At 42.2% G+C, this 14146-nt stretch overlaps 1 protein-coding gene across 5 annotated transcripts in view; it reads right to left on the reverse strand.

The window, feature by feature from the left end:
- Positions 1–14146, reverse strand: part of Ptprt (protein tyrosine phosphatase receptor type T) — a 1232244-nt gene that overhangs the window by 610140 nt on the left and 607958 nt on the right. For all 5 annotated transcript variants that reach the window (XM_045155759.1, XM_045155757.1, XM_045155760.1 and 2 more), the window contains exon 7: positions 9041–9334. In XM_045155759.1, coding sequence (XP_045011694.1) covers positions 9041–9334 — 294 coding nt within the window. The remainder of the gene's footprint in view (positions 1–9040; positions 9335–14146) is intronic.

The following is a 14146-nucleotide window of genomic DNA, read 5'->3' on the forward strand; positions in this document are numbered from 1 at the left end:
TATTGATTTTTGCATTTTCTTTGTTTCTTACCCCAAGACTGAAATCTGTTAGTAGTTCTAATAGCTTTTACATGCTTTTCTTCTTTCCTTTTTTTTTTTTTTTTTAAGTTTGGTTTATTCTCTTGGGCTTTGAGGCTATAAGAACATTTTCTGCTTGAAATAAGAAAGCATCTTTCCATGGCTTGGCTCACTAAGAATTCTGATCAATAATGAAGATTGCATTTTTTTTTTCAAGTTACTTTTCATCCTCTCCTGAGAGGATCAGATGGTTTTTATCTTTTGATCTACTAATAGGAAACATTATTCCAATAGTTTTTCTAATATTCGAACGTTTTTCTTAGTGCATTCCTAGGATGAAGCCCATTTGGTCATGGTGCATGATACTTTGATAACCATATTGAACTCTAGACTTAGTATTAGAGAGTGAGCTTTATAGCTACACAGTTAAGGGTTCAATTTCTAGCTGGCCTACTAGGGCAAGTGTGTGGCCTTGGCCAAGTCATGCATGTCATAGACAGTGGAGGAAATTATGCTCACCATACAGCATGTGGCAAGAATTACAAATGAGATACTTAAAAGCAGCTAAGTATTATAAGCCTAGAAAGCAGTAAGCGTTCCTATTGGTGGCCACCGTTTGTACAAGCAGAACCATCCATTAGCCTTATCGTACCATCTCAAGCTTTTACAGCTACAGAAGTGATTGGCGCTAATTTTAATACATTTGGGGGCTGTTTTTAAAATTCAGTAAGCTTGATGCATAAACAGTATTAGGTCTCATTATCATTAATGCTTTTGGGGGCTTACATTTTCTTCAAGTTTATTCCTTCCGGTTCAGGAGAGATCATGTGTGTGGCGGGCGCGGTGGGGGGTGGGTGTTGGCTGATTTCTCTTTTACTTCCCTTCCCTTGAGGCACTGCTAGATCTCTAATGAACGCGGGGTAGCAAGAAAATGTAACTGTAGGAGGCTATTCAATAGTGCTTTTATTTATTTGTTTGTTTGTGTACTTATTTATTTATTGTAGCTTTGGAAACACCTAAGACTTCATGTCTAAGGAAAAGCCAAGGATTTCACATTCTACAAAGAACAGCCACCAGATGTCCTCTCCAGTGATCTCTAAGAGGTGCCTAGATGGACCCTCACTCTGGCCTCCCAGCACCGCCACCACCTCAGCCAATGAGAAGACGGCAGAGGTTGGTGGGAGAAAGTCTTTGTGGCTGTTAAGTGTAGGCTTAAAGAGAGAGAAAAAAGGCTTTACCTTGGGCCACCCTTTCATAAACCAGGTGAGGAAGATGATAAGGTATCCACCTGTAGACACCGTGTAGTAGGGGGGGAAGGGGGTCTACAAGCACCAGTGATGGACCTCTAGGCAGGCGCTTGTTCATTTGCACGCTCATCTTTGTTCACACAGATGCTTCAAAACTGGGTGAAGTAAGATCTGACTTAACTTAACCTTTCATCTCCCTGTCGTGGTTCTAGCTCCCAGGGGAAGAAAGAAGTACAAAGCAATAGAAGAAAACGGGAAGGGCTGCAGTTGTGGATTCAGGAATAGCTGTCTGCCCCGCCCTCCCGCCCCTTTTGAGGAATCAGAGGTTATAGTCACTGTCTGGAGCTGCCCTCACAGCAATGTCCCCTTGAGCATGATGCCGTGCGCAGGAGACCCATCCTTCGCTAGTCTCTCATAGTCTTCAATTTTTCTGCATTGGTCTTGAGAATGTATTGACCTCATACATACTCTCTGGGCAGGAGGGTGATTTTTGTCTTTATCAACTCATCTTGCCATGTTCCCTTAAGATTTATAGATGGATCATTTTACCTGGACTACGGTAGGGCAGAAATGAGGATTAGATTGTGTTCATGCTACTGTCCAGCCAGAAGGATGTTCCACTTGCTTCTAGTCCAGAGCTCCAAGCCAAATTCTGCTACCTTCCCACCATTTTAGTGCAGCCAAAGCTTCGACAAATGAATAAGAAGCTTCTAGGAGGCCAGTGGGGTGATCTTGTTCTGTTTTTTCAAACCTTCATATACTTACTGTTGCCTGTCTCTGTCTCTGTTCTGACATAGATCTGCTCTCTAGACTAAAAAACCCTTTACATATGAACCCTGGTGGCAGCCCCTTTGAGAAATTACAGATCAAGTGAAACTGTGCCCTGTAGGGGAATCAGGACTCCCCACTCCTCAATATTTCCTCTGGGTTTGCAAGGCTTAGGTTTCATATAGCTTGATCCTCCAGAAAAGAACAGGGGTCTTCAAAGGTCATAAAAAGGACAATTCTTATCCTCCCCACTCTACCCTCCCTATCAGGAACCACCACAGCTACTCACAAAGTACCCAGGACACCTGCACAGGCACAAGTCCCCCATCCTGTCTGCATTTACATCTACAGACATCCTTTCGTAATCAGGTCTATCGTGCCGCATGGAAGTCAATCAGGTTTTGGCATGGCCTTCTCAGTCCTGAGGTTCATTTATAAATAATGATCATCAGGGGTTTCTAGTGTCTTCTGCTGGGCACACACCTCACCTCACTGAGGCTTTGCACCAAAAAATAACAAGATATAATCTCCTTTAAATGGGAGAAAAGAAATGGAGGCACAGAGAGGTGAAATAATACATCCTTGATCATTCAGCTAGCAAATGCCCCACTTGAAATAAAAACCAGATTCTATTTGGCTCTAAGGGCCATATCCTTTTCACTAAATTCCAATGACTACTCTCACTTCATTGAGCTCAGCAATTTGAATTTCTCCTTTTTATCCCTCTGGAGAAAAAGAGAGAGCTAGACACATATCACTTCAAGTAGAAACCCATAAATATGTAAATAAAATATAACATGCAATCAGCCCTCAGGTGAAGGGAATAGAGAGCGAGCTCTCCAAAATCAGCGGCGCAGGTAGCATCTCTGGCTATGTAAAGCCGGTTTCCACTTGGAGAACTGAAACTCTGCAAGACCATGATGAAGTGGTCTCTCAGGTGCAGGGTCCTTGATTTATAAGGAATCAGGTGACCAGGTGGCAGGAGGGGAGCAAACACTGGTTTATTGTACTGTTGATTTGTAATCCTGGAACAATGATCTGAAAAGAGCTGCCTAGGAGCTGGTATAAGCAGGATTGCTGAAGACTTAGTTTTTAAACAAACAGAAATGTCTTCAGAGAGCAAAATAGGACTACGCAGTGGGTATGGCATGGAGGCGAATCTGGGGTGAAACTGAGGAATAAGTTCTGTATGGTGTGAGCTGATAATTTTTAGAAACTAACCAGCTGGTGCCCTGGCCATTAAAACTGATCTACAGAAGAGCTATAGGGCCATGCAGGATCCTGCCCTTAGTAACTATCCTCAATGTTACTGCCTTGAGTTCTCCCTGTGAATTTCATATGTATTCTTCTTTCTTTGGAGATAATGCCGCACTGTGTTGACCCTCCTGCCTCAGTCTCCTGTCTCAAGGGGTTATAAACATGTGCCAAGATGCCTGGTTATTATTGCTAGTCTGTTGAACCTCATGGATGGCATCTATCAGTGACTCCTTCATAACCAAGTCAAACAATGGGTAGATAAAAGTGAAACAACCCAAGAGGAGCAGAAGCAGTGAAATGGACATGTGCACAGTGTGATCTTTCCATCAGACGATGTCCACTATAGAGCAACCCTAGGACCAAACTCCCACCCCTCCCTGGATGTCTGCTGAGGGGACATTCTGGAAAAGAGCACCTAATCTCCTCCATAAGAACACCTCTGAGAGTCTAGACTACACTAGGAGCATCATATTCTGGAATGGGGGAGTTCCTAGGAGATGATGAAGAACAACGGAAGTCTATGACCCACGTTCTAGATGAGAGTTAGTCCTGAGCAACGGATAGGCCAGCCTTGTTTTGATATAATGGTTCATCGTTACAGTATCCCTAACAAAAGTAGCAATGAATAATGATTTGTTTCGTTACAGGCATCTAAAGAGCATTTTGAGCTTTTTCAAAACACTTTGGTATACATTATTGCCTTTGCCCCCAGGCCTTTATCTCGGGAAGAATGATGAATGATTAAAATGAGGAATGGGAACAAGATGATGAATTAAAAATGGAGCATTTTCAAGAGAATAGTGTGAAGTCAGAGAGAATTAAATTGTTATCGGTGCTAAGAAGGCTCCCTGACCCAAAAGTCGAGGTGAAATCATGGACCAGAGTTCTGCTGGCCTTTTTATGAGCTTCAAATTTATATATTTCCATTACCTGCTATATATCTTCTCCTCAAACACATCGCATTCCAACCTGAACTCACTTGTATTATTCATCTCAGAACATGGTCCCACTTATCATTTCTTAATCACCTGCACTAGAAGTGGCTGGTGTTACAGAACTCCCTTATCTAGCCCCCACATTCCTGGATTCCTATGATTGTATTTAGATTTCAGTTACTAGCTAAGAGCTTGTTCTGAATTCCAGCCTACCAGGGTGGATGTTCTGTATCCAAATGCTTACAAAAAAAAAAAAAAAAAAAACTTAAGGGTTAGACTGCCTTTTAATGTCCCAAGGATCAGTGACTCATCAAACCTGTTAAAACAAAAATACATCTTCTCCTTCCCTTGATGAGTTGGTGGCCATGATAGGTAATAATTCACTGCTGCCCTGTATCTTGCCTGTCCTTAGAATGCAGATTTCTGCCACCAGTGCCTAGTACATAGTGGGTTTGGCACACAGAAGAGAGTAAGCATGTATTTGATGTAAAAGACAAAGGCAGCCATTCAGTTTCAACTGGTCTCCATAGTTACCACCCAACTCCACACTTGAGAGGAAATGTGAGCAGAGGGACTCCCCAGGGCTGGGAACATCACCACATCAATGATAAAGCGCTCCTTAAGCCACATGCCTTAGCTCCAAGCACTGCCATGATGGGTGACCGTGATCCAATTATCCCGAGTCCCAGTCTTCCCTCATCTTCCCCAAACAGCTGCCTTAAGAACCCAGTTATAGAATGGACATGCTACTAAGGGCCTGTGTCATCATGTCATAGCTCTTTATCTCTGAGTATGAATGAGCGCCACTCAGAGTTCTCCCCAGAGCACACACTTCTAGAACCTCCCTCCTAATTTCTAATTCACTGGGTCAGGGTAGACTAGGTCTGACGATAAATAATACGTAATTCCTTTGGGTTACTCTAACAGGGTACCATAAGGTGGGCTGTTCATAAACAACAGCAATGACAGTTCTGGTGAAGGCCTGCTCCCTGTTCATAGACCCCTCTTCTCAGTGTGGCCCTACATGGTGAGTGATCCCAGGGCACACTCTCGGCTCTTTTACGTGTGTGAAAATCCCACTCATGATGGTTACCTTTCAAAAGTTCCACCTCCTAATACCATCGCATGGAAGCTTAGATTTCTGCATCCCAGAGGTGCGGAAGCACACCATTAAGCCATGCTGACACTGCTGGTACATGGACCTCACTTTGGGAGCCATAGCTCTGGACATTTCTAAGAACATTGCTTTGGCTTGCTGACCTTGTCTCTCTCCATGAAGAACGCTGTTTCCATATCAGGCTTTATGTTGATGTTTTATCCCTCTTGCTGTTTTGCTAGAAACTCTACCCAGCCCATAAATTCCTTTGGGCTGAAATTATACCTTCCACAGTCTACACTCTCTCATTTTCTGTTTTGCAAAATAATGAGTACATTTCCAGTGTGATTAATAATAGAATAGGGAAAGGGGAGAAAACACAGACTGCCAATGCTAAGAAAGCACTCGCAAGTGGAGAGCAGCCCTGGAATGCTCTTAAAAATTAATTGTGAAGCAAAGAGCATTCTCCTATCACTGGCAATAGGTGAAGCAGATTATTATCTTGATGATACATTTTGTAGAATGTGGGTTATTCAAGATTTTTAGCTCCAACTTATCACCAATATTTCTTGAAATGTAATACCATAACCAACATTCCAACTCATAATTTTCATAATGATATCAGACTATTGTGCTTATAACATGTAAAAGCCATTATACTATTGTGGCAACTGTTTGGAATAGGTGGAAAGTTTTATTGAGATGATCATCTATCTTGCCATTGAATTTATAAATGTATTATATGATCATGAGCAAGTAAGTCCATTGAGACTGAGAAATATCATTTATAAAGTTCAAAAACCCCTAAAGACACTTATATTTGCCTATTGAAAAGAGAGAGCTCCTATTAAAATGGTGAAATCAATTATTTTCATGGCAGGCTTTTACATTGCAAAGTCACAATGAGGTATCACTCCGTTTAGTACCAACACACCCTCATGTCATTTAATAGCAGGAAGCTTCATAGCCAGGTTTCAATAAGGAGCTTTACCGCAGGTCTGCTTTGAAAATAATCAAGACAATGGCATCTCTGTTCATCATAGTGGTTCCATAACTTCAGAGAAATAGATTTAAACCAGAGAAATGCTGATCATTGGCTTACATGCTTCCAGGTACACTGCGGAGATATGTCAGAGTGGCTACAGTTGGGCTGGAGAGATGTCTCAGTGGTTCAAACTATTGGCTATGCAAGCCTGGTGACCAGAGTTCAGTTGAAGAGAACTCAAGTAATGGCACGATGTGCCCATGACAATAGGAGGTGATGTCAGGAGCATTCTGATACTCAAGGGGCTCCTAGTCTGGTACTCATGGCAGCAAAGAAGGAATGACCCTAGCTTACATAAGGTGGAACCTGCACCCCTTGTCCTCTGACCTATTTACACATACTGTGGCAGGCTAACAATCCTCCCACAACCCAGATACACACACACACATACACACACACACACATACACACACACACACGGCAATAGTCAATTCTACTGTAATGACTGAATTTGTTCCAGCATTGAAAGCTCAAGTTTGTTCCAAAACAGTTGATCAACAAGGAAGGTACACATGATGCAAATTCTACATTTGTTTTCATTCTTTTATTGATTTATTTATTTGAGAGTGACAGAGAGAGAAAGAAAGAAGCAGAGAGACAGAGAGAGAATGGGCGCACCAGGGCTTCCAGCCACTGCAAACGAACTCCAGACGTGTGCGCCCCCTTGTGCATCTGGCTAACGTGGGTCCTAGGGAATCGAACCTTGAACCGGGGTCCTTTGGCTTCACAGGCAAGTGCTTAACCTCTCAGCCACCTCTCCAGCCCCAAATTCTACATTTGCTTATACTCGATTCTGCTCATTAAAAGAACATGAGTGGAGCAGAGAGCTGAGGCACACAGGAACCCCCACGGCACACTCGCATGCCCTCCAACACTTCCCTCTCTACTCGCTCTGCTCGCTGTGAGCTACAGCCTGTCCTCTCCACCCAGATGGCCCTCTTCCAGCAACCCTGTGATACACAGGCTACTGCCTTCGAAATCCTTTCTGACTAGCAAATATCTGCATTTCTCAAGGTCATTGTCACAATGTATTATGGTATTTTTTTCATTTTTCTTGGCCACCTGCCATGCAAAGTTGTGCTACCATTTTCACTAGGCACCTCTCTCTCTCTCTTTTTTTTTTTTATTACATGTAACTAATGAAGTATGCAGTGCCTCTGACCCTGCCTTCCCTCATAAGCCTTGTGGTTGCTATTGCAAAGTGTGGCAGGATGCAATGTCTTTTAGGGACACATACATCATGTTAAGGGGAAATGGATGCTCTGGACTGTTTTGTTCTGTGAGGCTGTAGATCCTTCACTCATTCCTCAGGAACATCTGAGGCCCCTTTTCCCTCAGCATTCCGTCCTGGTTCCCTCACTGAGCCCCATACTCCAGTGTAGCAGCTAAGCTCTGCATATCTTGCCAATAGCTCTTTCCAAATTCTTCATCATGGTGGTACCAAAAATCTAGGGCCTTGGAGACAGAAAACCTGAGTGAAAATCTTGACTGTGCTAATGGCCATTTCTGTTTGCCTTAGAGTAAAAATAAATAAATAGCTCCTATTCTTCCATGTGTATATGAAATACAAGTACTTAGAGTGAATGATCATTTAAGGGGGAAAAACAGACAATGTGATTTGCAAAAACCAAAAAAAAAGTACATTGGCTTCTTTTACTGTCATGGGTTACAGATATACATTCTCTACCAGCATTCCCTTATTAGAAACACAGTCAAGACCAGGCAGCCTCAGGGATGTAGTTAGATCCCAAGACCCTTCCTAGTCACACCCCCAGCCAGCAACACTTAAGCAGAATGCAGGACAGACAGGAAAATAGAAGCCCATAGAGATGCAACAGAATCCTAGAGGCCCTCGGAGAAATTGTCTCAAGCCAAACTCTTAGGCAGGAGTCAGGAGCCCTGACAGGTACAGCTAGGAATCCCTATGGACCAAGGCAGTTCTAGAATAAATTCTGAGACACTGTCAGAGCCAGGATGTTCTGAAGTTGTAGCTGGCACTCAAAGATAAAACTAGAACCAGGAACAATCAGAGATATAACTGAATCCATGGGTTACAAAGCCAGACATGGATCCTAAGGGACAAAGTTGGATTTAGCCATATTAGATATACAGCTGGAACCAGACACATGCAGGATATAGTCTATTTGTGGACTGCAAAGGGCACAGTCATGACCAGGAGCCCTCAGAGACACAGAACCAAAGACCTCGGAGAGACGTGAAAATGATAACAGGATTCCTCACACCCATGGAGCCAATGTCCCATCAAAAGTACAGTTAGGCCAGGCGTGGTGGCACATACGTTTAATCCCAGCACTTGGGAGGCAGAAGTAGGAGAATTGCTGTGAGTTCAAGACCACCCTGAGACTACGTAGTGAATTCCAGGTCAGCCTGGGCTAGAGTGAGACCCTATGAAGAAAAACTAAAATAAATTAATAAAATAGAATAAAATAAAAATACAGTTAGAACCAGGTACTTCTCCTTGACGTAGCTGAAATCAGAGGTTCCTTAGCATCACAACCAGAGCAAGCCCTTGAGTATTCCTTTCACAGTAAGCTCACTAACATCAGAGATATTAGGAAATGAACTGCCCCTCTCCCCCAAGAAAGGAAACAGGAAGGTCAGTCACGACAACAGCCAAGTCCCTCCAACATAGAATCTGGAAGCAGACTCTTACCCGCACACTTGGTCCTGGTAGTGAGGGGAGGCCCTGGTGGTCCTGTGCCCCCCTCGCCTGGCCGTGTGAGTAGTACCCGAATCTCATACTCCACGTCAGGGTCCAGGTGCCACAGCTTGTAGTTGGGAGAGTCGACAATGTGGGTCTCAGCCCAGGTGCCTGTGGTGGTGCGGTATTCCACCTCCTTCAGGATGATGGGCCCATCTCCGATGATGGAGTTGGCATTTGGCTTGATCCACAGGTAGGTGGCCCCCACTGCCAGCAGCTCTGGGGGGGCAATGGGTGTGGGAGGCTCTGAAAAACAAGCAACCGGCAAAGGGCTTTCAGACTCAAGTGGTTTGCAGAACAGAATGGAAGCAGGTGACTGAGAGAATAACCTTATTCACATCCTTCCTTGGTTTTCGAATTTAATCTGTAAATACCATAACTGGTATTTCTTCACGACCTATAGTCAACAGCTACTAAATCCCCTTCATTTGAAGGGTGGAAGCAAAACAGACAATGTGAGAACCTCGGGTTTTCCAGAACATAGCAAAACCCTCCACTCTCAAAAGAAAACCTGTCTTGGCTAGAGTTAAGCTGAAATGCCGAGGGAGGGCTGAGGTTTGCAAACATTTCATATAACTGAACACATAGAATGTTAGTGGAAGTCCTCCTCAATTGGTGAAAGGAACATAGACAGGAAAGTGATGATGGTAAAGCAAGAATTCAGCTTCTTCCTCACTCTGGCATGTTCCTCCAGCAGAGAATGTCATTCTTTACCAGGAACCTCATTGAAACCAAAGGCCAAAGGAACAGTTACGCCAAGTTGTCTTGATCTGATCTAATATCACCATCTTACTTGCATCATGTATACAGTCAGCCAAATAGAGCAAAATTTCAACTGGCATTCATGGTGGTCTCGCTTAATGGAAATCCTTAGCGCATACGCCAAACTGCAGAAATTGTCTCCTTGGTACTGCTCCTGTACTAAGAATTTGCATGTGTATCATTTCATATCATTGTTGAAGTAACATTATTTCTTCCATTTTCAAGGATAAAAAAAAAAAAAATCTCTGAGAATACAGGAGGATAGGACACCTAACCAAAGTTTTGGAACAGAAAAAGTAGGATGAAAACCCACAACTCACAACCACATGCCTTCTTGGATCTTTTTGTTGTTGTTGTTGCTGTTGTTATTTTGTTTGTGTCTTTGTTTTTGAGACAGTGTCTGAATATGTTGTCTAGGCTGGTCTAAAAGTCAGAGATTCTCTTGCCTTGGCCTCCCAAGTAATGGGATTACAAGTATGCACCATCACACTATATCCAGATTCCCATTTAAAAAAAAAAATAAAAATTCATGTTTTATTTGTTATCAAATACAGCAGTGGAACAATAACATAAAGTGAAAATATGTTCTCAGAACCCAACATAATAGCCTTTTTTTATTTCCCCATGTTCCATTTTAATTTTTTATTCCTAGACTTAACATCTTTTCCATATTGTTCCAATAACACATGGACCCAATGTAGATTTGTTTTTCTTCACTCACTTTTTGCTTCTTAAAGACTTCATCTATATGCTACATGGAATTTAGTGTCTTTTATAACTATCAGATGATCTATTAAGTTGTCATGCTAATTAGTCTTCAACTGTTGGACACATGAGTTGCTCTGAATTTTGTTGAGCTATACAATTCTACAATGAACATCTCTGTGCAAATAATTTCAGTTCTTCTGCTGAATGTTGTCTTAGATTCAAAGGCCAGGAATGATAGATCCCTGTCAAGTAGAGTAAACAAGTCAGTGAATCCAACCATAGGATGAAGGGTTGAGGTGAGGAATACAAGGAAGATATATTTTCAAGAAAAAGTTCCTTTTTTTTTTTTCCTTGAGGAACCTCTCTGGGCTATTAGAATGGGCAAATGAAGATCTGAGAGCCTGCTTAGAACTCAGGTGAGGGCTTCAGAATATAGACTTATTTGGTGTTTTTCTTCTAATTAATTACCCAATAGCAAAGATTTTCTAGAAACAGAAAAATTCTAAAGAACAGAGGTGGATAGTATTTTTCTCAGTGTGACTGGAAGCAAATCTTAAGAGACAACTTTAGATTGCCTCTATTATAGACTGCCATTTGGTTAGAGAAGGGAATTAAGCAGATTAGTCAAGCTAGGTGCTTTTCTTTACAAAGCTACGGACGTTATTACTCAAGACCTTGTTATCTCAAAGGTGTTTGTAAATTGATTTTTGGATAATTTGTTCCAGGTAGAGAAGTTAAGTTGGCAGGCAGATAATTTCTGGGATGATCCTTTGTGCATTTTAAATATATAGACCCTTTGATCGCCATTATCAACTCTCCAGAGCTGCCATCAGTCCCCAATGAAGCCTCAAGGGTGATATTTTCTAACACTGTGATGCCTCTGCCTAATTCCTTAATATAATTATTCACAGACTGGACAGAATTAAGAGCAGCAGTCTTCAATGCTTTGGGAGCCCAGCAAGTGGCCACATTAAGCCCTTCTATCGATTTCTCACCATAGTTTACTACTCTCCTATTTCAGGCATTAGCAGTTTCCAATTTCTGACCACCAGAAAGAAAATGAAGTATCAGTCTTTCCAAATGTTGCCTTTTTCTCCATGTATTTCTAATAGTGTGGTGTAAGTATCACAACAATCATCCCCTTGGGCATATACATGTCCCCATCTCAAATGACTTGCAGGTTCACAAGTTCATGTGCAGACTATTCTCTGTGGTTCTCTCTTCTCCTCCTCAAATATAGATCATGTCCATTCATCATCATGGCTCTGGCTTTGAGTAGCATGAAGGCATCAGATTTTTTTTTTTTTTTTTTTTTTTTACTTGTGTCTCTTTTCAATGATGGGCTACTTTTAAATTGGCAATCTCTAGGAGGCATGCAAATCAGTGTTTTGAAGAGAAAGAAATGAGAATGGGGTATGGGCCTGTTCTTTTGTAAGAAATGCATCATTTTATACTGCATAGAACTATTTTACTTTCTGCATTAAATCTCCTCTACATCGGAGATGAACTCTCCAATAATACCATACCAAAAAAAAAAAAAAAAAACGTAGGTGGCCATTCATCAAGCTTAGATGACAATCATTCTGAGGCCTCTAGAGTTGTCAGGGAGAAATACAAAGCCCAGAGAGCATTCCAGAACAATAAAGCTGGAGGGGAGTAGGATGGAATACTGGTGTGTCTTCTTAGAACTTTATGGGATTAACTAGAATGGCCTGAAAGCAATATTTATACCAATAGTATTCATTTATTTATTCATTCATGTGTGTGGGGGGGGGTACACTAAGGTCTTTTGCAGCTGGCTGCAAGCAAATATCAGATACATTCACCACTTTGCATCTGGGTTTACAAGGGTACTGGGGAATTCAACCCAGGATGGAAGGCTTTGCAAGCGACCAAATTTAACTGCTGAGCCACGTCCCAGCCCTCTACTAGTAGCATTTAACTTTGGGTGATACATAGACCCTAGAAATCTGGTGAGACCCTCTTTCTAGCACAATGCACAAAAGCATATTACCCAGGGTCTACACTCTGTTCAGAAATTCATGAACCTTTCTGTGACACCTCCTGGTAACTTAGCTAGGTTTGGCATCTTCTAGGTGACACCCGTGGTTGTATGTGGAGGGAGTTTTCAAAGAGGCTTAACTGAGGTTAGACCCACTCTAAATGCGGGTTGCCTCTTCCCATGGACTGAGGTCCCAGATTGAATTAAAAGAGAAAAAGAAAGCCAGTTTAACACCAGCATTTCTTTCTCTCTCTCTCCTTCCTCCCCTGCCATCTTATTATTGAATGCAGATACAATGTACCCAGCTGTCTCACATTCCTATCACCATATTGTTCGTGCCAAGATGGACTCTAGTACCTGAACAATGAATCAGGTTAAACATCCCCCCTTTGAGTTGTTTTGGTCACAGAAATAAAAAAGCAAATAGCATACCTTCTGAAGCCCATGTGTGAGCCCCTGAAGGCTGATATTGAAAAGATATGAAATATAAGAACATTCAATGATAGACTGCATGCCCTTATCTTACACTGCCCCTTGTTACTGGGGAAAGAGTGTGGGAACAGGGCAATAGAGAGGAAAAAATTAGTACTTCCAAGCTCTAAAGCACCCAATGTTTGGGTGAAAAATAAACATTCTACAATTTCCATCAGACAACACCAAGTCAATATCTAGGTCCCATGAAAGTGACCCACCCAACACATTCCACAGATTTGACATTTACACTGAAAGATATGATCTAACCATAACATGATGTAGGGTACAGAGGAACCTTCCACTGATACTATGTATTCAAATATGCCTTTATCAGCATGAAAGACTTTGTCTAACTGCTGGGGACTTGACCTGAACAAGACAAAACAGAAACCGAGTGAGATAAACTTCATAGTCTGTGTACTTGAATACCTCTGTGGCATGATAGCTGAAGCACTATGTGCACCGAATTTAGTGGAAACACAGACCTTGCATCATGGAATTCGACTGTAATACACCTAAGAGAAGTGGAAATGACAAAATAAATGTGGGCAATGAAGGTGGTGACAAAGCTAGAGAATGGACCTAAAGTAGTCTAGAGATTAAGGGATGGCTCTTGTATAAATCGCTTTCTGGTTGCTGGGACACAATGTCCAACCAGTATCAGCTTAGTGAAGGAAAGGGTTTATTTTCTCTTATAGTCTCTAGAGGGAAGTTTTATCATGGCAGGGAAGAAACATGGAAGGAGCAGAGAGCTGGTGTCATGTTTTCCCATCAGCAGGGAGGAAGTGTATAGAGAGCAAACAGGCTTGGAGTTGGGCGATATCACCTCAAGATCCACTCCCAGGGTTAGACTTCCACCAGAAAGGCTCCACCTCCTAAAAGTTCCCTAACTTCCCCAAACAGTGTCACCAGCTAAGGATTAAGGATTCAAACACACGAGCCTATGGGGACATGTGACTTTCAAACTACTGCAGCCTTGTAGTTGATGTTTAGGGGAGCGGTCTACCAGAGTCAGCAAAGAAAATTTCCTCAAGACAAGGTCCCATGGGTCCACATTACTTAGGAAAGTAGCACTCAAGACAGGATAACAGTGAAACACTGTGTGTCCTGAG

This window comes from Jaculus jaculus, chromosome 8, assembly GCF_020740685.1.
Source record: "Jaculus jaculus isolate mJacJac1 chromosome 8, mJacJac1.mat.Y.cur, whole genome shotgun sequence".
NCBI classification, from domain to species: Eukaryota; Metazoa; Chordata; class Mammalia; order Rodentia; family Dipodidae; genus Jaculus; species Jaculus jaculus.